Source organism: Myxine glutinosa, chromosome 11, assembly GCF_964187855.1.
Source record: "Myxine glutinosa chromosome 11, kmMyxGlut1.1, whole genome shotgun sequence".
NCBI lineage: Eukaryota > Metazoa > Chordata > Myxini > Myxiniformes > Myxinidae > Myxine > Myxine glutinosa.
In genome coordinates this window covers 22,449,480-22,476,112 of record NC_136271.1, presented here as the reverse complement: position 1 = coordinate 22,476,112, position 26,633 = coordinate 22,449,480, and the positions used below count along the sequence as shown (strand labels likewise).

Below are 26,633 nucleotides of genomic sequence, written 5' to 3'. Positions count from 1 at the left end.
TATTGGTCAGCTTTCAACATTGTGTGACATGCTTTTGTAAACAACAGTTAAGACATGTAGGACACAACTGCTAAAAGCATTATGTTAGCCCGTTCTAATTAGCCCGTTCCCTGCACAGCAGCAGAAGATGGGGTTTTGCAATCACTTCTGTGTGTGTGTCTGTCTGGGTCGTAACCATTTTTTACCATTTGAGTTTTGTCATCAAATTTTCACCAAAGCCTTATTATGATAATATGGAGAAGACAAATTAATAATTTTATCAAAAGGTCAATGGTCAGCGTCACATTAAATCGTCAATTTTCATCTGATTGATCTGAAATTTTAAGAATTTTCATATTAGATCATTAAATTGATTCATCAATCAAAAGCTACAAGCCAATTGTTTTTTAAGATAAAAAGGTCAAAGGTCAATGTTGCGTCAAATCACTAATTTTCACCCGATTGACCTGAAATTTAAAGAATTTGCATATCAGGTCACTGGATTGGTTCACTAATGAAAAGGTAGTGATCGATTGTTTTTTTGAGATCAAAAGGTCAAGGTTGCGTACGATCGCGAATTTTCACCCAATTGACCTGAAATTTAAAGAATTTGCATATCGGGTCACTGGATTGGTTCATTAATGAAAAGGTAGCCATCGATTGTTTTTTTGAGATCAAAAGGTCAAGGTTGCGTAAGATCGCGAATTTTCACCCAATTGACCTGAAATTTAAAGAATTTGCATATACAGTCACTGAATTTGTTCACTAATCAAAAGGTAGGAGTCGATTGGTTTTTTTTTAGATCAAAAGGTCAAAGGCATAAAAGAATCGACTTTCATTTTGTATTTTTTAAAACTGTTTTCGTTATTTTGAGCATACTGAAGAAGAAAGGAGTGTGAATACAAACAGACGTGGACGGGCGTTGCATTTTCAGATGCTTTCTAGTTTGTATTGTGAATTCACCCACTTGCCGACACGTCGTTTTTATCCATGTGTCAAGGTGTTCCCAATCAATGTCAACTGAGCCGTTCATTTTGTCTGAGAATGCTTTCGCGAAACGTTAAACAGTAAACACAGTGTATTATTCCAGCCACTGAACCATGTTTATTGAAGTGTTTATTTTACATTTTTCTTTGATAGCAGGGACCGAGTGAGGAGGATAAACATGGAACATGTGAGGGAGAGTGAGGGAAGGTCTGAAGCCCACAATTTAACTTAGTCCATTTACATCTTTATTAAAGACCGAGTGACACATTTTCATGTAGTCCCAAACAAGACTATACATATTTAATGAACCACACACTTAAAATACCGTGTCATTATAAAGAAAAGCAATAGGAATGTTATGATTCAGTGCAACACAATAGAGAAGAAGCAAAGTACAGGAAAGGAACAGAATGTAATTTAATGTTAAACATGTGAGTAAATAGCTAGTTATATGAAGCTGGTTGTGAATGGAAGGAAGAAGGCCAAAAAAGAAGGCCCCAAACTCATTATGGGCGATAAGTTTGGTTGCAATCATTCGAACTATTACAAAGATCCCCCATACCTGCTCCCCCCAAACCTGCACCCCCATAATTGCCACCTCGTCTATCCCTATGGCACTAGCAGTGAGGCCCCCATTATTTCTGCCAGGTTTGGTGGCCCTAAAATGCTCCGTTCACAGGATATGCAAGATATAAGGGAATGGGTCTTTGGAATAAAGATTTGGAATTTCAGACAACTTTCACTAAAATAAAACAAGATGAAACTATTCAATTGCAATATCAAAGCAGTGTCGTTATACGGCGGCGCAGAAACATGGAAAATGAGCATGAATACTGTGTTGGAAGTTGCAATAAAAACCTTTCAGAGTTGGCAAGTGAGCAGACATTGATAACATCCCATATAAAGCATGGTGGCTTTCTCCCCCACCACTCATCGTTACCTGCATTCCCTGGTTGTCCGTCTCCTTCAACTTTCTCCCTTTGTCCTGCTGTTGGCATTTCCCATTGTCCTGCTCATGCTGTTCCCTTTTCTATGTTTTGTCCTGATCTGTTCTGTGTCCTAGCTCTTCCACGAGCCGAGACCTTGTATAAAAATAAATAATCGCCATATGACCTTGACGTTCAGAATTTTAAATTGGATAGAGTGTGAATAAATAAAATGTGCCCCCATCTACAATCTATCCATAAAACTCGCATCATGAAAATCGGAGGAAAATTATTCAAGTTATGATCAAAGAGGTGTTTTTTGTTAATTTGGACACAATCCAAAAAAACGTACTGTAGTTCAAAGACACAAATGAAATATCAGATGCACAACTTCAATATAGATCCACTATTATGATGGACAAGAACATTTTGGAAGGCCATTCGGTATTTGAGATTCTGCATTGGCTAAATTGAGAGATTACAAAAAACGTGGTCTTTTTTCACACCGCCATTTGACCTTAACCACGTTATTTTTTCAGACCATCATTGGACCTTGACCTTAAACTCGGAGAGGTATGATGTGAGTTAAGTGTAAATGTGGCTTGCTCTAGCAAGGGCAAATTCGTTCTGACCAGCAGACCTTAGTCGAGTTATGATGAAAATGTTGAAATGTTTTTTATTGGGTAATGACCTTAAATTAGGTCAAGTTTAAAAACACATACTTTCTATTCACATTATTGATGCAAAATTTCATTCCGAAAGAATCCGAGATACAGAGATCTGGATCTGGATCCGAGATACAGCTTGGACATTGACAGAAAAAAGGGATAAAAACCTAAACTGTAGCTTAGTACTCCTCAGGGTGTAAGACCTATCTATACCTTTAACTTGGAGTATGATGTAAATTAAGTGTAAATGCGACTTACTCTGGGCTATCTAGAGAGGGCAATTTAATTCTTATCAGACAAAACGTCGTCAAGTTATGGTGAAAATGTCTATAAGTGGGTCATGACCTTAAACTTATGTCAAGGTCAAAAAAAATTATGTCACCCCCCACATTCTTTCTATTCCCATTATTGATAAAAAAATTCATTCTGAAAGTCCCATCCAGATCTGAGATACAACTCGGAAATATGGAGTGTTGAGAGTGCAGGAAGAAAAAAAAACGAAAAAAGTTTTGTTTCTTTCTAAATGGTGGTTTAGTACTCCCTGCAGTCTAATAAACTCTGAGGTATCATTAAACATAGGGGCATTACCCCTGACGCTCACCTGGTAGAATAAACAGTATACTACACTGCCGAAAAGTATTTTAAACCAATTTCAATGGTTGCTAGAAGACAGCACAGCATGTGGAATCACACAAACATAATCAAAAGACTTTAAACAAACAAAGAAGAAAATACATATTTTGGGGGGCAACCCATACTCCCTCCCCCAACCCCGTATACTTCCTCAGACACCAATTTTTCTAATGCCATGAACAAACATTGGTACATCATGGGTGATGAAGGTTGTGGTCAAGTTTCATCGAAATTACATGTGTAGTTTCTGAGAAGAAAGCAAATACCTATTTTGGGGGGCAATTCCCCCCCACCCCCTAGACCCATAAAGGGGCAGATTTTTTTGAATGCCGTGAACAAACTTTGGTCCATCATGGGTGATGAAGGTTGTGGTCAAGTTTCATCGAAATCGTGTCTGTAGTTTCTGAGAAAAAAGCAATTATATATTTTGGGGGGTCAAACCTGGACCCACTTTGACTCCCTGTAGATCCCCTTAGACGTAGATTTTCTTAGTGCCGTGAACAAACTTCGGTACATCATGGGTGATGAAGGTTGTGATCAAGTTTCATCGCAATTGTATGTGTAGTTTCTGAGAAAAAAGCAAATTCCTATTTTGGGGGGTCAAACCTGGATCCACTTTGACCCCTGGTAAAACCCCATAGGCCCTGATTTTTTTTATGCTGTGAAAAAACTTTAGTCACAACACAACAAATATCAACACAACATTTGTGCCAAGTTTGGTCACAATCCCTTCAGCGGTTTCGGATAAGAGGTTGCAAGTGTTTCGGACGGACGGACTGACGGACGGACAACGCGCCATCGCATAAGCTCCCCGGAACTTTGTTCCAGGTGAGCTAAAAATTAGGGGTATTAATTTTATAAACAAACCCGATTACAGGTATAAGCCTCTCACACTATGCGAAGGGGGGTGGTTTAATTACAAAGGGGAAAAATAGAAGGAGATTTAGACAAAGGAGGGAGACCTAACCCAGCCACCTCTTTAAATTCGGATTTGGACAAGATTTCCCAGTGGGGTAAATGTAATCAAGTTAAGTTTAATGTTTCTAAAACTCAATTTCTTCCCATCTCTCTCTAAAACTCCTTTCAACTCTCCAATCTCCTTTGAAAGCTCCACAATTACACCATGTGTTTCAATAAACCTACTAGGTTTTACCCTCACATCAAAGTTATCCTGGAATCAACACATTACACAAATAGTTAAGTCTGCCTCAAAGAAACTAGGAGTCCTGTTCAGATGTCGAAGATTCTTCTCCTCTCAACAGTTGCTTCAACTATATAAAGGATTGATTCGTCCTTGTATGGAGTACTGCTCTCACATCTGGAGAGGTGATAGCTCCACATACTTACTGGACAAAATTGAATCCAAAGCAATCCGACTTATCAACTCTCCCAATCAAATTATGCCATAAAGTTGGTTCTCTTTCTCTTTTCTACAGATATTACTTCGGTTTCTGCTCCCAATAACTTGCTGCTTGCGTACCTCCGCCATTAGTGAGAGCACAAAATACTCGACGGACCACTACATCGCATGATCATTGTGTGTCCATTGGCAACTCAAAGGTGGGCCATAGTGGTGTTTGTTTCTTCCCCTCCACTGTCAAACTCTGGAACTCCTTACCTTCTCATGTATTTCCAAACACTTTCGACCTTCCCCTTTTCAAAAAGCAGATTTTTTACTTCCTTAAAAACTCTTAGACTATTCTCTCTTTCTTCACTTTTCTATCAATGCAGCTCTATATTTAAGGCCAGGCCTCGATGAGGACTATATAGTCTATGACTGGAGACTTAAACATAAATAAATAAATAAATAAATAATGGATGCAGGGAAGAATGAGCAGTAGGGGAGAGTGCATGGGGTAAACAAGATGGAGACAGAAGCAAACTCTCAAGAAGGAAAAACTGGAAAATTGGAAAGGATGGGCTTGAGAGGGGAGGATGGGGTAAGGGTTAACTATGGTTACCATACGCCAATTTTTTCTCGGACATGTCCTCCTTTTCAGTTCTTAAATCTCCGTCTTGCCGTGTTTTTAAAATACCTGAAAATGTCCGGGTTTTAGAATATTTTTTCTTTTTCAAAGGGATAGGTTTTAAGATTTTGGATACTTTTTATTTAAATGGTTAAACCATTTTTGTACATTCTCTTATGGTGATAAAATCTGTGTAAAGATTACATTGATAATCTGTGCAAAGATGAAATACAATATTTCTTTTTTTTAAACCATGAAACTGTTTTTCCAGACAGAGTGGAATGTCAGGATTCCTTTTTCCTAAAATGCTTATCTTTATGGCTTATGCTGAAATGTAAACCAGATGCTTCACTGCGCCTGCTTGTCTGAATCCCTGACCTCTTGTTTGAACTCTCATCGCTCAGTCGGACGCCCCAAAGCACAGAATAATTTATTTTGTCTCCCCAAATACAAGACAAGATGCAAACCAAATTGGGCAAAAAAACTTGCTTGATATGTTGTATGGAGTCCCGTTTGAGTACGCCAGCATAGTACTGTTAAACTGTGTTGTAATCCTTATTATATTTGAGTGAGGCTTCTCCATTGAATTAAATCTTTGACATTGTTCTTGAGGTGTGGACATTCTATTTAGTGTACACCCCTCCATGACATGGTGAACAGCTTTCTTGAGGATCTGGAGGGAAGAATGAGATTGAAGAGAATGTAGAAGTCGGTTCCATAGGCGGGAAAAAGATGAAAGAATGAGGAATAAATCTAAAGCGTGCGAGACACAGACAGAGTTTGGGAGTTTTAGCAGTGAGTTGTTGGGCGCAATTTCTGCCCAACCGTTTATGATGAGATAGCGTGATGCACAGAGAGACAAACAGACAGACAGATGGAGCCGATTACAATATTCCCCATTTTTTGAAAAAGCATGGGGATAATGATATGCCTTCTTCTTGACGATAAAAAAACAATTGTATTGAAGGATTGGTGAAAAAATTATAAAATTATAAACAAAAAATAAAACAAGTACACCGCCCCCATGCCAAATAAATAACATCCTCTTGTACGCGGCACTGCTGGGACGCCTTAGGCGCCTGGCCATACCACCGTGCAGCACATAGAGATGGTATTGGGAGGGAGAGGTGTACAATAATTGATTGATTAATTTGCGTAAATCAATATATAATAATCGTAAAATATTTATTCATCAATTGGCTAATAAAATACCTCAACCACCAGTGTTTCATCTGAAGCGGTACCTTTTTGAAAAGTAATTAAATAAGTCATTAATAAAAAATAAAAAAGATTTTATGAATCAATAATTAATTAATTAATTAATCAATAAATCAACAATATCCTTTCTAGCCGCATAACTTGGTCGCCGTCGTGTCCGAATATCAGCTACCTAGCTCAAAAGGTGCCTGAGATATTGTCCAGATGAGAAAGAAAATAAATAAGTGATTAATAATGAAAATAAATAAATAATAATGGTAAAATAATTAAATTAGTAATCAATTGGCTAATATAATATCTAAACCACCACTGTTTCTGTAACTTGAATTTTTTTATGAAGTCATTAATTGAGTAATTGAATAATTACTCAATTAACGGATTAATCAATAAATCAAAAATAGCCTTTACAGTCAAATCACTTGGTCATTGTCCTGTCCAAATATCAGCTTCCTAACTCAAAAGGTGCCTGAGATAATGCCCAGAAGAGAAAGGAAATAAATAAGTACTTACAACAACACAACAACAACAACATGCATTTTAAGGCCATTTTCCTTGCTAGAGCGGGGGTTAGCCTTGAGGGCCCCATGACAATCTTCTCCATTTTGCCCTATTTTCTGCATCTCTCCTTGTTAACCCCCTTGCCCGCATTTCTTCTTCCACCACCTTTAGCCAAGTCTTTCTCGGTCTTCCCCGTCCTCTACTTCCTTCCCCGTCCTCTACATCCCCGTCCTACTACTTCCATTCAATTAATCGATAATAATTAAGTAACTATTTAATTAATTGATTAATCACAAAATAAGAAATGAAGTTGTTGCCAAAGCATTGCTCACTATTGTACCAAATTTCAGCTTCCTAGCTCAAAGGATGGCTGAGATATCGCCCGGACAAACAAACAAACAAGAAAACAAGAAAGAAAGAAAGCAAGAAACCAGAGTGAAAACCGAGTACTCCCTTTCAGCGTGCGTCATCGCCGGGCCCCCTTCGGCGCCTGGCAATGACGTCATGCAGCGCCTGGAAATGGAATACGAAAGGCGTCGTGTACAATTAAGACCATTTTTATAGAAGGCAAATTACTCTGTTAGCAGCAATATTTTGAGAACACGAAAATCCTTTGGTGTTGTCATCGTTTTAATATCTATGCTTAATTTCAAAACTAAAATTCATATCAAATGGTCTTTAAGAAAATCAGTTTCAATCTGATAATCCTTGAGCATATGGTTTGATTTTAAATGAGAATATGTAGTCCACCGTGAGACGTTAACCCTTTATCTGGTTGGCGTTTACACATCCGATTCCATCACAAGTTTTCTGTTTGAGTCGTGCGATATAAACTTGGCCTGCATTAAGAATAAAAGACAAATGGTTGGTTATAAAGGGGTACACTACACAGCAGGAGTTGCACAGCAAAGGTACTCACATGGCGTAGTGGTTCATTCAGCTCCCCAAGAATGCTGTCCTCATCAAACATTTTCCCCTGGTAGCGGTGCTCATAATATTCATGAATGCGTTGACGTACTCCAGCAGGTAGTTTGTGGAACGACATGTACTGTTCCACTTGCTTGTACTGTGGAAAGAAATGAGCCATGAGGCATAGCAAAAATATCCTTATCCTCGACAACTCCTGAACCTATATTTTTAAAATTTCTCATGCATTTCTCGAAATGTTTTCATTAAACTTAGTGCGAAAAGAGCATAGACATCAATCTAAAGCGTGTGAAACACAGACAGGGAGAAATGCAGTTCTTGATGCAAATAGCAAATCCACTGTTATGATGCTCTAAAAAAACATTAATTATTTTTTTTGATTTAGCTTCTTCTTCTTCTTCTTCTTCTTTCGTATGCAGCACAAGGCTGCACATGCAGTGCTCCCTGTAGGTTAGGGCAAGAATGTGTAATTTCTTACTGGTTCCGGAAATTACTCGCCCACTCTTCATGAAGGACACCATGGAATCTTTAACGTCCACCAACTAATGGCATCCGTTGGTGTGCCTGATATAACTGGAGGGACGGCACACTCACTGATGAATCACCCTGCATGTGAAACACCGGGATGACAGTTTATAGCCGGGTCGGGATTCGAACCCAGGCTAAACACGTTAGAGGCAAGTGCGCATACACCTAAGCCATCCTGCAAGCTCTGTCCTTGCTCTAATGATGTTGTTCAGCAGTCAGGCTGGCTCTGGACTGTTTGCTTTATATTTCTATCAACCAATTTTTGTTTTGCTGACAAGGAGGACATTAGGTTTACAAATGCCAGCTGTGTTACATTGGTTTTGATATAGATTCCCCCTGCCGTCTCCCTCCACCAACCCCCTCAATAAGCTGTGCGATATGAAATATGGAGTGCTAGCTCTCCTCTGGTCTTTTATCATCCGTATGTTTTCATGTATTAACCCGCTGTTTGTCTTCTTCCATATATCCCATTTGGCTGCTCACCAAATTTTCTTTTGACACCTTCCGCGTTCTCTTACAACTCCGCTCCTTCCCTCGAACTTTCATGATAACAACTCACCACCCGCCCATGATAAATCTGACACCAATTATTACAACTGAAAAACACTGCAGCTACAAATGGCTGCCTGTTCAACATGAGGTGAACTGTTCATTCCCTTCCATCCCTGACGGATTGTGACTTATGCAGTTTATTTTTCACAAGCTCTTCCATTATTTTCATCAGCTGAAAATAAACAAGCTCTTGTTATAATTTAAAAAATCTTTCAAAAGTTTTTCACATGTATCGTTAAGTGATGAGAATTCCATTGTTAAATGTAAATATGCATTGTGCAACATTCATAGTAAATTATGACGTCATGATTATGTAGAAAATCTAGCACAAATATTGTCACAATCAACATAATAATAATCATCATCAAAGACACTCCTGAGAAAAGGCACAAGACAACACGCCTGGAGATTGCAGAAAGGTACGTGAAAGACTGTGAGAGCACGAGGCAAAATATTCTGTGGTCTGACGAGATGAAAATTGAACTATTTGGCCTGAATTCAAAGCGCTACGTATAATGGAAACCAAGCACAGCTCATCACCCATCTAAGACCATCCCCACCGTGAAGCATGATGGTGGCAGCATCATGCTATGGGGATGCTTTTCACTGGCAAGGACTGAGGACTTCTAAGGATAGATGGAACAACGAATAGAGGCAAATACAGGCAAATCCTTGAGGAGAACCTGCTTCAGAGTGCAAAAACATTAGACTGGAGTGAAGATTTACATTCCAACAGGATAATAACCCCAACCATCCAGCCAAAGAAACACTGGAATGGCTTCAGAACAAGAATGTGAACGTCCTTGAGTGGCCCAGCCCAATCCCAGACTTGAATCCCATTGAGAATCTGTGGAAATACTTGAAGATTGCTGTTCACAGACGCTCCCCATCCAACTTGACAGAGCTTGAGAAAATGTGCAAGGAAGAATGGGAGAAACTTCCCAAATCCAGATGTACAAAGCTGATAAAGACATACACAAGAAGACTCGAAGCTGTAATCACTGCCAAAGGTGCTGCTATGAGGTACTGACTCCGGGGATTGAATACTTTTGTAAATTAGAAAATTTTGCATTTCATTTTTAATTATTATGTAAAAAAATTCCAAAGACAAAATTCCACTTTGACATTATGGGCTATTATGTGTAGATCAGTGGGGAAAAAAAATTAAATCCATTTTTAATTCAGGATGTAACACAACAAAATGTGAAAAAAGTCAAGGGATGTGAATACTTTCTGAAGACACTGTATGGACACTTTGGGTACACATTTGCCTTCACATATTAAGTATTAAATTCAACCTAAGTCTGGTTCGACTTACTGAGCTAATCCAGCAGATCAGATAGATACCTGACCATCACTAACCTGAGGATGGCAAGGATATGAAAGCAACGTTATTGTTGAAGTTGTCTTCCACACCCTTCACTGGGTAGCTGCCTAATACCATCATGGATGAAAGTGGAAGGCTACACTGGAAAAAGCAAGAAAATTGCTATTTCAACATGCATCAAATAGATCACGTATCATATATAAAAACGAGACACTGACCTTTTCCTGATACTGCCTGCGTGAAGAGTCGAGTGACTGTATGAGCGCAGTGGCATGGCCGATAAACATGGCATAGCACGTAGCCCCCACGATCATGCTCAGCATGGTAAGCCACACATCTGTCATGGCAAGGGGAGCCTGATGCCCGTAACCAATGCACAGCATGTGGCTCATGGCCATGAACAATGCGTAAGAGTACTGTGTCTCCCACGTCTGGTTCTTCGGATGGGAAGAGAAGGTAGGAAGAACATGAGGGGGAAAAAAAATCACTTTTACACAAAGAAAATCAAATAGAGATGAACATTCTTCACTAATCCAATCTCCCGGCTAATCACCTTGCACAAATATGAATGACTGTTTATGCTATCTTCCGATATGCTATTTATCTTTCTTGGGAAAACCACATTTCCAAGCTGGTCTCCAAAGCCAGTCGCCGACTGGGCATCCTCCGTCGTGCGAAGTCCTTCCTTGGCACACCTGAGCTCCTCACCACAAACGAGGCTTTCATCCGCAGCTCAATGGAATACTGCTCTCCCCTCTGGGCTGGTGCTCCTGCCTCACACCTAGCTCAGCTTCACGCTGTAGAAACCAAAGCTTTCAGAATCATTGGAATCTCCTGCGATGAAGCTATCTCCGAGGGCCTTTCACTCACTCACCGCAGGCAGGTTGGTGGTCTTTCTGTCTTCTACCGACTCCTCTCCGGCCTTGCTCCCCCAGCTCTCTCTGTGCTCTGTTCCCCAAATATTTCTACAGGTCGCACAAGATCTGCCTGCAACCCTCTTATGGTTAAACTGCCAAAATCTAATCTCTCTGCTCACCTTCACTCTTTCATTCCTCTTTTCTCCCGCCTCTGGAACAAACTCCCCCACTCCCTTCAATCCCACTCCTCCCTCCAGGTCTTTAAAACAGCTGTTCACCACCATCTCTTATCTTCCCCCATCCAAAACCTTGATCTTTTCTACCCCCACTAATTCACCCCAGATACACTTTTTTTTAAAATTCTAACTTCTTTCCTGGAAGTCCTTGCAGTGTCCCTATGTTTTATACCTCTCCCACCTCCCCCCAAGCCCTCTCCCTCCCACATTTCTCTCGATGTCCCTGCTCTCAAATGATGTGTTTGTGTCCTTCCCTTTCTCTCCCCATCTTGTCTACCGCTCCCCGTATTTTGTGTTTTATGTGTCGGTTTGACTTTTTGTGTGATTAATGTTAGCTCTTTCACGAACCTCGATTTTGTATACAAGAAAGAAAAAAAAACATCAAAAAGTCAGTTTTCCACTAAGTTAGTTTCCAAAAAAAAGAAAAAAGGAAAAAAAAAAGGTTTTCCCATGGTGTATTCGCTCAATTATCCATCTCTTTCTAACTCTTTTTTTTCTTCCAAGTTTACCATATTACACATCCTGCTGACCCCTGCTCCCTTTGGATTGCTAAAAATTATTTAGTTTTCCAAGTATTGGACTGACTCAATAATGAAACCTTTATCCATCTCATCATGCGAGTGCATATAATTCGATTTTGTTAACTTTCATTTCAGTCTTCTCGGCATATTGTTGAATTGCTGCTATTTATGAAATCCAATAACTTATCCCATAAAAATCCATAATGTGCATCTTAATTACCTCCGCCACCAAAGGTGGATGGAGGTTTTGTATTCACCCCTGTTTGATTGTCTGTCTGTTTGTGACCAGGATATCTCAAAAAGTTGTGGACACGTTCAGACGAAATTTGGTGGCGAGGTTGGGTTTGCGATGAGGACGAAATTATTAGATTTTGGTGAAGATCTGGGTTTGGATCCAGATGCTAGAATTTTATTTTAAGTGATTCTTCACCATTGAGAGATAGAGCCAAAAACGATATACAGCACGATGTTTCAAAAAGTTGTGGACGGATTATGACAAAAAATGGTGGATGATTTGGGTAGGTGACAATAACAAGCCGATTAGATTTTGGTTAAGGTGCGGATGCAGATCCAACCTATCAGTAGGATTTTTTAAAACGTAAACTGTTCAGGATGGCGGTGATATGCGCTCTACCATGTGCCATTTTAGTTTGAACTGAAAAGCCTAGAGAACATGTCCCATATTACACTTTATCATTATGATGGGTGAGGAGTATGGGGGCAGTCGTCTTTTTTTATTTTTTATTTTTTTGTATACAAGATCGAGACTCATGCAAGAGCTAACATTAATGACAAAAAAAAACAAAAACGGACACATAAGACGAAATAAATGGAGCAGGAGACAAGATGGGGAGAGAGGGGGAAGCACACAAGTACAACATTTGAGAGCAGGGACATCGGGAGATCTGTGGGAGGGAGAGGGCTTGGGGGAGGTGGGAGAGGTATAAAACAGATGGACACAGCTAGGACTTCCAGGAAAGAAGTTGGTATTTCAGAAAAGTGGATCTGGGGTGAATTAACGTGGGTAGAAAAGATCAAGGTTTTGGGTGGGGGAAGATAAGAGATGGTGGTGAACAGCTGTTTTAAAGACCTGCAGGGAGGAGTGCGATTGAAGAGAGTGAGGGAGTTTGTTCCAGAGGTGGGACAAAAGAGGATTGAAATAGTGAAGGTGAGCAGAGAGCCTAGATTTTGGCAATTTCACCAGAAGAGGGTTGCCGGCAGATCTTGTGCGACCTGTAGGAATATTTGGGGGACAGAGCACAGACAGAGAAGGGGAAGCAAGGCCGGAGAGGAGTCGCTAGAAGACAGAAAGACCACCAACCTGCCTGCGGTGAGTGAGTGAATGATTATTATTCCTTCCTTTCCTCCCTCGTTAAAGTTCGAGAAAGCTCACAAATTTATAGCAAATTGTGTCTCGCCAAGTTTCCAATTCTCACTTCCAATCGATGTTGTATTTAGGCTTCAATCCAATTGAAACAAATACTTTCATTTTTTTTAAACACTGTTCATCCAGAAAACAAATAAGCTTGACCCAGATGCAGTATCTTACAGAATGTGCTTGTCATGACGTCACAGTTCCATTGTTCAATAACTGTTATCAAATACCCACAACTTACATCTAGTCATTCACAACTACACTGCAAACTCTGTGCCTTGCATATGGCATGAAAAATATAGACTTGTTACTTGGCATTAGGAAGCGCATTGAGGAGTGATACATTAATTGTTAACTCAGCAACACAGTAAGCGAGGTGTAAGCAATTAAGGGAAGCACAGACACATGGCAAATGACTCTGCTAATGTGCCATGCACTGTAGAGAACCCTGCCTCAGCAATTGTTTTTTTCGGCAGACATAAACAAAAATTCAAATCTCAGCTGTATTAGCCTAATATCACAAAATTAAACGTCTTATCAGAAGCAACTTTGGTTAATGATGGAGAACATTGCTTCTTGGCCTAAATGAGGACAGCAGAATGTCACATGAACATTGGCCTGGACTGAGGGCCTGCCTTTTCACAGGCCTCTGAGAGAAGTCATCATGCAAGATGAGAACAAGGGGGTAGGGGGAGGGCGAGCGGCGAAAGAGGTGTGTGTGTGTATGTGTGTGTGTGCGTGTGTGCACACTATGGGGACGACAGGCTAGTGTAGTAGGTCCAGGCAGGACAGCCTGGACAGCGCTGCTGATTGATGACCTGAATGCCCCAAACTAATCAAGACGGTACTGGCGCTGCCAGGTGGGTAGTGGTTCAAAAGCGAGGTTTAGCTCGGTAGTTTGAATGTGGGATCATTGGAGGGGAGAGGAGTCAAGGTGATGGAGATGATGCAGAGAAGGAGCTTGGAAGTGTTGTGTGTGCAGGAGACCAAATGGAAAGGAAGTTGGTTAGGAGGGTACAAGCTGTTGCAGGCGGGTGCGGATGGAAGAAGTCATGGCGTTGGCATAAAATTATCGAAGAGATTAGCAAGCAGGTGGTCAGAGTGGAAAGATGGGAGGGATGGATAGTTATGGCATGGGTGATGATACAGAGGCAAATGGTGTGTGTTATGTTGGTACATGGGCCACAAATGGCAAGGACGGGAGCGGAGAAGCAGGAACTCAGGGATGCACTGGAGAGGATGATGGAAGTGCTTGAGCTAGAGGTGATGCTGTGCATTGCGGGGGACTTCAATGCACACATGGGAGTAGCGGGGCCAGGTGAAGAGGAATGTGTTGGTAAATGTGGTTGGTGAACGAGGAATAGAGATGGTTGAGAGCTAGTGGCGAGGAATCGGATGGCCATCGCTGGTTCATTCTTTCAAAAGTGGGAAACCCACAAGATTATCAATAGGAGTGGACAGCACAGAACTGGATTTGGTGGTGATAAGGAACGGACAGTTGTGGAGGGTTAAGGATTGTAAGGCAGTGTTGCAAGAGCATGTTACCACCCAGCACAAGCCTGTGGTGTTTGTGGTATGGATCAAAAAAAGGAGGGAAGTTAAGAACAGGGGTCAGAAGATTATTAGGTGGGAGAAGTGTAAGGGCAACGGCGTCATAGAGTACAATTAGAAGATGAGGGCCAGGTATGAGAACCTTAGCGAAGAAGCAGATGGTTTGGAGGAAGCTGGAAGAAGTATTGAGAGGTATTTAGGGGAATTGCAGAAGTGTTGCATGGAAGGATGTCAGGAAAGGGGGCATCGTAAAGTCATAGAAACCAGGTATGGTGGACAGAGGAAGTAGCGAAGGCAGTTGGTGAAAATAAGGTTTGGAAGAGGATAGAGAAGATCAAGGAGGCAGCCAGATGCGGGATTGTTGCACCTGTATGGGCAAATGACGAAAGCATCAAGGAGAGCTGTGGATAAGGCGAGGAATGGTATGGAAGATGAGGTGTACAACAAGTTGGAAGAGGATGGTGAGAAGAAGATTTATAAATTGGCTCATGACAGGGATGAAGATAGTCAGGACATGAGGAGGGGGGGGGGGGGGCGGCGGTGATTAAGGATGGTGGCGAGAGGATGGTGACAGAGAGGGTTGCAGTATTGAAGGTGTGGGAAGAATATTCCGCAGAGCTATTGAACCAGGGAAGGGGCAGCGGAGAGCTGGAGCTGTTATGTTATGTTGAGAGAATTGTGGAGTTCGTGAAGATCAGGAGGAGGCGGTGCGGATGGCATTGAAGACAATGAAGAAGGGAAGAGCATCAGGCATTAATGAGGTGTGTACAGAGATGATAATTACAGTGGGAGAAATCGGAGTCAACTGGACAAAGAGATTGTTGAATGTATGTATGAGAGAGGGTTCGGTTCTGCAAGATTGGAGGACAGGGTTAATTGTGCCGATATGGAAGAGGAAGGGCGATGTTCAAGATCCGGGGAAGTACAGGCGCATTACATTCCTAAGTCATGTTATGAAGGTGCTGGAGAGGATTCTGGACGGGAGGATAAGGAAGAGTGTAGAGATTGAGATCAGAGAAGAGCAGCAGTGGTTTACAGAGGGTAGAGGGACAACGGATGGGTTGTTCACCTTGAGACAGCTGGTGGAGAAGAGGTTGTTGGTGTAAGATGATATGGCATTGGAATTTGTGAATACTGAAGGCCTACGACACTGTCCCGAGAGAGATGGTGATGGTGACACTGCGATGGATGGAAGTGCCGGAAGAAGAAGTTAGATCGGTCGAATGGGTGTACAAGGGAACGAATAAAAGAGTTGTGGCTGATCCTGGAATGTCGGAGAAGTTCAGCTTGAACATTAGTTTGAGGCAGGGAAGCTCTCTCAGCCCACTCATGTTTATCATCGTGAGGGAGCTGGTAAACAGGAAGATGAACATGTGGGGTTGTATGGGGAGGATGTTGTAAGCGGACGATCTGGCTGTTATGGTGGAGAGTAGGTGGGAGATGCAAGAAATACTTGAGGAGTGGAATGGAAGGAGGCATTTGGGAAGCATGGGCTGAAGATGAGCATGGAGAAGATGGAGGTGATGTGGGAAATATGAATATCAGGTTAGAGGGAAAGGAGATCAGACACGCAAATGGGTTTGAGTATCTGGTGGGAACAGTGACCGGGGATGGTGTAAAGTATCTCGACAAACTGCGATCAATTGTCGTACGCGTTTATTCACTCTGCCGATCAAGGCCCGATTCACAGCAGCGCCATCCGAGAGTCTCGCGTAGGGATACAACCCGGTCCCGGTGTAGGGATACAACGGTGAATATTTGCACTGCATACATGACATCCTCCCCTTTAAGTCCAAAATTACCACGAGCAATACGTGCTAGATTTCCAGAATTGACATTTCAAAAGCAACATTTCCAAAACATGTGAAAATATGTGTGCAAACGGTTATGAGAATAATGAAAATACGTGAAAATATAACATGTGTCAACGTGAAAATAGAACATGTGTCACCGTGAAAAAAAACATCTTCAAAGATTCAACCGGTCGGGTGCTTTTCTCTCACGCATTGAGCATCGCGGTGTACCAGTGGATACAGAGTCCGAGGTGATTCCTTTGGGTCGCGGTGTACCAGTGGATACAGAGTCCGAGGTGATTCCTTTGGGTCGCGGTGTACCAGTGGATACAGAGTCCGAGGTGATTCCTTTGGTCTCCACGAAGGGTGGAGCGTTTGCAGAGGTTTTCGGGGCATCCGAGCCGGCTGGAGCGGCCACGACGATCTCCGGCAGTGGCGGGTCGAACTGTTGTCCTGACTGTGACGATGCTACAGGCTCCATCGACTCACAATGACGGTAGGTTATGTGGTCCTGAGGTCGACGAATTTCGCGGCCGTCCTGCAGGCGAATCACACAGGACAGTGGACCTGGCTTCTCGATGATGTCCCCCGGTAGCCACGTCGCACCTGCACCAAAATTTCGGGCAAACACTGGATCTCCAATGTTGATACATCGACTGTTGGACGTCTTATCGTGCGTGCACCAACTTTTGATTAAGCTGGCTCTGATAAACATTTGATGATATGTCTGGTTTGAGATTGTCAAGTGTCGATCTCAAGTGTCGTTTCATCAATAACTCAGACGGAGCTGCACCGGTTGTTGATTGTGCCGTGCTACGGTATTTGAACAGGAGACGAGACAGCTTTGTTTCCAGGGTTCCCTCCTGAAGTTTCTGCAATCCGGATTTGATGATTCCTACGGATCGTTCGGCCAAGCCATTTGAAGCCTGGTGATGTGGGCTGACAAACTTATGTTTGATGCCGTTCCGACGTGTGAACTTGGCAAACTCGGTACTGGAAAAACACGAACCGTTATCACTCACGATCATCCTGGGCAGACCATGAGTGGCGAAACAGCGTCTGAGTCTTTCGATGACAATGGCTGACGTAGTACCACGCGTCACATAGGCATCGATCCATTTTGTGTGCGCGTCCGTAATTATTAGAATCATGCTGCCGTTAATAGACCCGGCATAATCGAGATGTAGGCGATGCCACGGTTCGCTGGGCCATTCCCAGGGATGCAGTGGCGCTTTCGCAGGTGTATTCCGGGTGCTCTGGCAGGGGTAACAATGTCGAACATGATGTTCGATATCAGCATCAAGATTCGGCCACCACACATAGTTTCTGGCGAGTGACTTCATCTTCACAATCCCGGGGTGACAGTCATGGATTTCATCCATGACCCTGGAACGCAGATTTTTCGGGATCACGACACGACATCCCCAGAGTAGGCAACCATTTTCCACGCTGAGTTCGTTTTTACGTGCTTTAAAAGCCGCAAAATCTGGGTCACCCTCAGGTAGCAAATGCCATCCAAGCTGTACAGCCTGGACAGTTCTGGACAGAACGGGGTCTCGTCGAGTATGAGTGCGGATCTGGCCGGAATCGACAGCACAATCTTCCAGATGATCCATCAGTGCGATAATGGATCCTGGTGTAGGCGAATCATCAACGGATTCTGGAAGGGGTAACCGACTCATGGCATCTGCATTTGCGATAGATGAACCGGGCTTATAACATATGGTGTAGTCATAAGCAGCGAGAAACAGGGACCAGCGGATGATCCTGGGCGGTAGTGTGTCAGATGTCGCCTTAGTTGGACCAAACAGACTGATCAGCGGCTTGTGATCAGTGCGAATCGTGAAATGATGTCCAAGAAGGTACAGGCGAAATTTGCCGACGCCGAAAACGATTCCCAATCCTTCCTTGTCAAGTTGGGAATAGTTTTTCTCTGCCGGGGCAACGTTCTGGATGCAAATGCAACCGGTCTTTTCGTACCGTCAGGCATCACGTGTGATAATACACTCCCCACTCCATACCGACAGGCATCGCATGTCAGCACAAGATCCTTCTCTGGATCAAAATGAACGAGAACATTGGACGATTTGAGCAGATCCTTAGAGGTCTGGAATGCTGATTGTTCAGTAAACCCCCAGCTCCAGGAGACTCCTTTCCTCAAAAGCCGATAAAGGGGGCCCAAAACGTCGGTCACATTCGGGATGTAACGACCATAGAACTGAAGCAAACCGAGGTATGACTTCAATTCGGTCACGTCTCGTGGAGCAGGAGCATCCTTGATAGCTCGGACTTTCTCATCTGTCGGGTGTAGACCCTCGGCATCAATCGTATGACCCAGGTACGTGACTGATGGCACCATAAACTTGCACTTGTCTCAACGCAAACGTAGGCCGGAGTCCGAAATCTTCTTCAGAACTCTCTCCAGGTTCTGTAGATGTTCCGCATCCGTACGACCAGTAACCAGAATATCATCCTGGTAACAAACGACGATGCGTTCGGCGGCAAACAAACTGTCCATGACACGCTGATAAATTCCAGGTGCAGATTTCACTCCAAAACTAAGTCGGTGGTACCTGTACAATCCACGATGCGTGTTGATGGTAAGATACTGTTTCGAATTCTCGTCCAAGCAGAGCTGTAGATAGGCGGATTTGAGATCGAGTTTCGTAAAAGTCTTGCCTCCCGTGAGACGAGCATAGAGGTCTTCGATCCTCGGGATTGGATATTTATCCAATGAAGAACACCTGTTCACGGTCATTTTATAATCTCCACATATGTGGATGGACTGGTCCGATTTTATGACCGGAACGATGGGCGCCGCCCATTCGGCATACTGGATTTGCTCGATGATCCCCAGATTTTCAAGATGATCCAGTTCCTTGTCAATCCGCTCACGCAGGGCGAAAGGGACTGGGCGAGCCCTGCAAAATATAGGATTGGCATCCCGGTCAACCCTGAGTTTAGCCGTATGTCCTTTCAAGGTTCCAAGCTCATCCTTGAAGACATCCGGGTACGTATCCAGCACATTTTTGAGTGTGCATGCTGCGGTAGGAGAAATGTTGGCTGCCCGGAGTTGATGAATGCTTTCCCACTTCAGTCGAATTATGCTCAACCAGTTCCTGCCGAGTAAGGAAGGGCCCTTTCCAGGAATGACGATCAGGGGTAGGTGAAACTCATGGTTATCGTAGCCCACCGTGACATCACATGTACCGCAGGGAACAATCTTCTCACCTGTATAGGTGGAGAGTCCATAGGTAGTAGGTTTGAGATGGGGTCGGTCAGCATCACTCCACAGGTTTGTGAAAACAGCATGGCTGATGAGCGAGACGGCCGCACCAGTGTCGACCTCCATTTGCAATGGTCGATTGTTGACGACAACATTGGCAAGAAGAGGGTCCCGCCTATGGTGAGAATCAATATGAAGCAGGTCATACGATTCTGAGTTGTCGGAAACAGAGCTCACCTGGTCAAGCTCGGGTTCCTCCGAACCGATAAACTGATGAATCTTGTCAGCAGCTTTTCCTTTTCCCGATTTGCGAGTGATGCAAGCTGGAGCAATATGGCCAGTTTTCGAACAGAAATGGCAGGTGGCATCTTTGAACCGACACGTCTCCGGAGGGTGCTTTCCGTTGCACCGAAAACAGTTGTTGTGGGTTTGAGACTGCACTGGCTTCTGACGAGGAGCCTTGTTCCAACGTTTTGGCTGAACATGATCCAACCGATTCACAGCAGGGCTGGTACCAGACGAGCGAGTGGCACCGATGATGCTTGTAGCGTTGCGTTCAGCACTTTCCATGGAAATGGCGGTGTCTCTGGCATTTTGGAACGTCAGTCTTCTCTCAGCAAGCAGGCGTCTACGAGTGCGGTCATCGGACATGCCAACCACCAGCAAATCACGAAGCATGTCATCGATCGTGTCCCCAAACTCACACAGATGTGACAGTTTTTTGAGGTGTGCAATGAAGTCTGCGATCGACTGACCTTGCTGCTGTCTGCACATGTAAAAATTAAACCGACACAGGATGACTGAAGGAGATGGGTTGCAATGTTCCTTCAAAGCGGCCTTGAGCTCTGCATACGTGAGCTCCTGGATTGTCCGAGGCCGAATCAGGTTTTTAACAAGTGTGAACGTCTCACCTCCGCAAACGGACAGGAAGACGGCCTTCATCCGGCCTTCGGTCGCGATGCCGTTCGCCTCGAAGTAGAAAGACAACCGCTCAGAATACGTGTCAAAATCCCCCTCATGAGGGTCGAATTCATCGATATGGCCGAAAGAAGTCATGGTCTTGATGTTTATCCTCGTCGCCATGTAAAGTATCTCGACAAACTGCGATCAATTGTCGTACGCGTTTATTCACTCTGCCGATCAAGGCCCGATTCACAGCAGCGCCATCCGAGAGTCTCGCGTAGGGATACAACCCGGTCCCGGTGTAGGGATACAACGGTGAATATTTGCACTGCATACATGACAGATGGTAAGTTGGAGGCAAAGGTGCGGAGGAGGAAAAAGGTGGGTGTGAATGAGTGGAGGAGGGTGGAGGGTATAATGGCAGACAGAAAGATTTCAAGGACATTGAAAGGGAAGGTTGTGATGTCTTCTGTAATACTGGCCTACCTTTATGGTCTGGAGACGGTCGCACTGACAGCGAGAAAACAACAGAGGCTGCAGGTTTGTGAGAAAAATTGGGTCAGGCAGATTGCGAGAGTGAAGAGGGTGGAGAGAAGGAGGATGGGTGAACTGAGGTAGAAGATTGGTGTGCAGATGAGCTTGACGGGGAGATTGGTGTAATGGTGGCGGAGATGGGCTGGACACTTGGTGCGGATGGGGGAAGAGAGAATGGCAAAGAGAGCAGATAGGTTGAGAGAGCAAGGTAGGAGGAAAAGAGGTGGACCTCAGTTGAGATGTGAGGATTGTGTGATGAGGGATATCAGTAAGGTGGGGGTGGTTGGAGAGTGGAGAGAGTTGGTGGAGGACAGAGGGGAGTGGAGGAGTATCATGGTCAAGTCAGGGCAGAAGCTTGATGCCATTGGACTTCAACCCTTATAAAGGGAAGAGAAGGGGAAGAAGAATGTCTATCTTAAGCACAATAATATTATTTAAATGTAAATTAATGACTTTCCTAAGAATCTCCAAATTAAATAGTATGGCACCTCCGGCAAGTTTCAGGTTGCGGGTGGAAATCAGCTCGAGAAGTAGCCGAGCTAGCAGGAATTCGGTCCGAAAGAGTGACTGCAAAAGTGTTGAGAGAGGCGATACGAATAGGGGTACGGCTGAGAGTATGCTGGTCCCACGAGCTCGAACCATTGCACGATGAGTGGGTTTTTCCTGGGTTACTGGTGCACTTCAAGTTGGAAGACTTACCCCTGGTTAGCATGGGGTTAAGCCCCTTTCAAGAGACTAGCAGTAAAGAGCTATACAAGTCATGTGTCAAGTTACTGCTGGGGGTTACGCCGCTAAATGGAGTAATCCGGTGGAAGAGACTGTTGCCTGTGGGACCCCCCTCTGAACCTGTATGGAACTCCATGTATAGCAAGCTCATAAGTAAAAGATCTGGTGATCTCCAATGGAGACTGATCCACTGGATAGTCCCCTCCAATAAGTTAATCAACCATTTCTCTCCTACATCCACACGTTGCCCATTCTGCATATGTACGGAGGATGTGTTCCACGCCTTCATTAATTGTGTAGATTGGTTCCTTTGTTTCGGTGGTTTAATCTTGTGGCACACAGAATGAAGGTTGTTTTCTCGTTGCGTTCTTTTATTTTCGGCTTTAATGCCAAGTCAAGCAAGGAAAATATGTTAATGAGGTTTCTTGTCGCAACAGCCAAGCTGGCAATATATCTCTCAAGAAGGGAGAAATTGAACGGTAAACCTGCCGGGGAATGCAATGTAATGTTGTTTTTCAATGCCCTCGTGTCAGCAAGACTTAAACTAGAGTTTTGTTTCTATAAGGATGCAAACAATCTTGATGAATTCACCAATACTTGGTGTCATGAAGGGTTGTGTGAGGTTCGTGAGAACCAACTGGTAATATTTTTGTAGGTTGTATAAAGTTAATGTTTTATTTTGGCAAATTGTGTGCCGTGATACTTCTGTAACCTTTTCGTTTCATTGCTTTTTCATGTATTTATGATTGGTGTAAAGATATAAATACATTTTTTTGTATTATTTTGATAATAAAAGGACTTCAAAAGTCAAAAAGTCTTTCTCTTTCTCTTTCTCTTTCTCTTCTCTCTCTCTCTCTCTCTCTCTCTCTCTCTCTCTCTCTCTCTCTCTCTCTCTCTCTCTCTCTCTCTCTCTCTCTCTCTCTCTCTCTCTCTCTGTGAGGGTGGGTGTACACAATCCTAGATGTGGGGGATCTCTGGGTCGCTCCTTCGAGATCGATCGGCTGTCTCCATGCTGCGAGCTTGTTCGAAATAACTGTTTGGGGCTATACAAAAACAACAACAACAACAACAACAACCCCTATTGATCCCTCAGCCAATGACGCTGCCACGAAGCCTTGTGCTGCATACAAACAAAGAATTCTCTTGCTTATTGTGTCCAACTGTTACCCTGCTGTCCAATTGTCAATTCACACTCTCTGTCACCTCACTCATCCATGAGCCTCAATATTGCAAGTATAATTGCAAAAGGTGTGAAGGGAAAGATTCATCACAGAAAATATCACAATCAATATCCTAAAGTTTGTTTAGTTTTTCTTTAAGCAAAAGGCGACTACCACATATGACGTATTACCAAATAATATAAGCAAAAGCAGGTGGTGTTGTCGAACCTGCCAATAAACACATTCAGTAAAGCCAGGAAGTAAAGCCCTGTAATACAGTATTGGATTAAAAATAATCCTTGGGTGCATCCACAGTTATCCTCATGAGTGAATGGCTGTTGGACTGGATTTTGGAAATTGGAGAGAGTGCTGGAAACAATCATCTATTCTAAACGAAAGACTCCCTGGGGTCTTTAGCATGCACCAGCTGTTAGTATATGAATCCCCAGAGCATAACATACATACGATGATTCAGTGCAACAACCAATGATGCAATTCCACTGCCTGCGGAGCACAAATACGATAGTTCATAGTCGGTCAACAAGCTTGGTGTTGGCTTAGCGGTTAGGGTGCCGGCTTGGGATCCTAGGATCCTGGGTTTGAATCCCGGTCAATCGTTGAATTAACACCAGGGGGGTTGACTCAGCCTGTCATCCTTCAGAGGTCCGCAAATTGAGTACCAGTTCACTGGTAATTCCCTGTGTGTCGCAAGAGGCGACTAACAGGGTTGGCGGCAGGAAGGGCATCCGGACCATAAAACATTGCTTCAAACAAGCGTTACACCTAGGTCCCCCGTCGTTGAAGTGATGCGAGTTGACAAAGTGGAAGACGCAAGGCGGCCATCTTGGATTTTGATGTGGTGACCCAATTTTCAATAGCGTTATTCCTTATGCGTCGATACACCCACACACCAGATTATAGCCGGCGAAGCCGGTGTTGTTAATAAACGCGTACGTATTATGTCGAAAACCAGATTATGCCTTGGCTTGAGAATTCCGAAGCTCAATGGAGGCCGCCATCTTGCGGATGCGGAAGTATGCATAACAAATTGAAAAACGTTCAATAGGAGTTTCTTTCACCCGTCTTTGTTTGATTCACAATCTTATGCACCTCCAATTTATTATTAAAATATTTTAAGACCAACCTCGGCCCGCACGGGCCTGGTTATCTTCAACGAAAAGCATCACCAAACACCGGAACCAATGAGATTCGAGCATTTGAAAAAATATTTCTAAAACCAAATCACGCAATGGAGGCCGCCATCGACCGGATGCGGAAGTTTGTATAAAACAATTGCGAAAAAGTTCAATAGGAGTTTGTTTCACCCGTCTTTCTTTGATTCACAATCTAATGCACCTCTAATTTGTAATTAAAATACTTTAAGACCAACCTCGGCCCGCACGGGCCTGGTTATCTTCAACGAAAAGTCACCAAACACCGGAACCAATGAGATTCGAGCATTTGAAAAGTTTTTTTAAAAAGCTTATTATGCGTTTCGGACGCTGAAAACGGCGTCAAATATTCTAAAATTGACGAAGAATTATTTTTTAGAAATCTCGCAGCTGTAGGGGATAGTTTTTCACGGCCAGAAATACGGTATAAGCGGTTTACATAAAGAAAGAAAGCTCGGTTTGATTAACGACAGTCACTCATTGCCGTTGCAACGGCGCTATCGTCTGATCTGTCGGCACTGATCTTACTGCAAGCTAACTTCTTCTGGTGGAGGAAGCCGCAGTGCCCGGAGAGAACCAGTCCTGACAGCGACTGAAGTTAGAAGACGACACACATACTGTGAAAACGTATGTTAAGCCCAGTTAAAATTTCTTAAAATAGGCCTTAAGCTAGCACATCGTATAGTTACTTCCTTAAGCTTCTTGTGACATTTATTGTATGTAGGTATTGGGGAGGACTGTCTGCTCTTGTCTTTTACCAAGTCTTACCAGGTACGGTACCTACACCGACCTACTATCAACTACTTAACCTACTGATGCCATCGTGATGGGTAAAATAGTGGCAAGAGGCTTTGGCTTCGCCGGCTCATTGCGGTTTTGCAGTCGGGTACTAGTAGAAGTTAGTCGTTCGTTTATTTTTCAAGATATTTCGCTCACAAGGTTCAGACATATATATGGTGGCGGCCATCTTGGATTTTGACGTGGCGACCCAATTTTCAATAGCGTTCTTCCTTATGCCGAGATACACCCACCCACCAGATTAGAAGTTGGTACTTCGCTTATTTTTCAAGATGTTCCGCTCACAAGGTTCAAACATACATGGCAGCGGCCATCTTGGATTTTGACGTGGGTTGCACCCACACACCAAATTAGAATTCGGTCCTTCGCTTACGCACGCACGCACGGACGCACGCACGTTCGCACGCACGGACGCATGCACGCACACACGGACGCATGCACGCACACACGGACGGAGGGGAAAACCATCGTCCCCCTTTCGCTCCGCGGTGCGACGGGGGACAAAAAGGGGACCACGGTGCCCGAAAAAGGCGAACCCCCACTCTGCGGGGAAAAATGACCTCTAAAGATGGTAAAAATAGTCGGTCAACAATCCAACCCAGACTAGGCAGCCCAAAGTGCAAGTTGCACTCCTGCACCATCCCATGGGGAATATTTAATCCCAAGTAAAACAAACTCTTGCGAGTCACAATTATGTCCATCGATGTGGTTTTGGCATGCGATTACAGTGCCATTTGATTAAAATGAATTCATGGAAAACAATCCATCAAATGCACACAAACAATGTCGATTTTAATCAATGGACTAAATTTATCATCAAAGGCCTTTTCCTTTTATATACCTGCATCCCATTGATGGAGACCCAGCAATCTGCTGGATAATCTTGCAGCATGGGAACCAGGAACTGGAGGCAGCCATCCCAATGACAAAGTAACAGCATCATGCCAATGAGGTTGAATATACGCATGACGGCACTGGCGAGGTCATAAGTCATATGGAAAATCTGCAGGAATGAACACATGAGGGCAGCAAATCAAGAAGGCATCACGTGACAGAAAAGTCATGGAAGTTGAGGAAAATAGAAGGAAGTGGGAACATTGTGCGTATGATGACAAGGATACTTTGAAGGAAAAAAAACCGTAAAATCGCTCGTGACCTGAATGTGAAAAGTCCAGATATTATAACAAAGGGGTGTGTGTGTGTGTGTGTGTGTGTGTGTGTGTGTGTATGTGTGTGTATGTGTGTGTATGTGTGTGTATGTGTGTGTATGTCTGTGTGTATGTGTGTGTATGTGTGTGTGTGTGTGTATGTATGTATGTGTGTGTAGGTCTGTGTATGTGTGTGTATGTGTGTGTATGTGTGTGTGTATATGTGTGTATGTATGTGTATGTATGTGCGTGTAGGTCTGTGTGTATGTGTGTGTATGTGTGTGTATGTATGTATGTGTATGTGTGTGTATATGTATGTATGTGTGTGTGTGTGTGTGTATGTGTGTGTATATGTCTGTGTGTGTATGTGTGTGTATATGTCTGTGTGTGTATGTGTGTGTATGTGTGTGTGTATGTATGTGT

At 43.4% G+C, this 26,633-nt stretch overlaps 1 protein-coding gene across 1 annotated transcript in view; it reads right to left on the bottom strand.

Annotated features, from left to right (window-relative positions):
- LOC137436096 (potassium/sodium hyperpolarization-activated cyclic nucleotide-gated channel 2-like) overlaps positions 1–26,633 on the bottom strand; it is a 231,967-nt gene that overhangs the window by 45,320 nt on the left and 160,014 nt on the right. The window contains exons 3-5 of the mRNA XM_068129812.2: positions 25,904–26,065; positions 10,429–10,647; positions 7,796–7,942 (exon numbers count right to left, since the gene is read on the bottom strand). Of these exons, the coding sequence (XP_067985913.1) occupies positions 7,796–7,942; positions 10,429–10,647; positions 25,904–26,065 (528 nt within the window). The remainder of the gene's footprint in view (positions 1–7,795; positions 7,943–10,428; positions 10,648–25,903; positions 26,066–26,633) is intronic.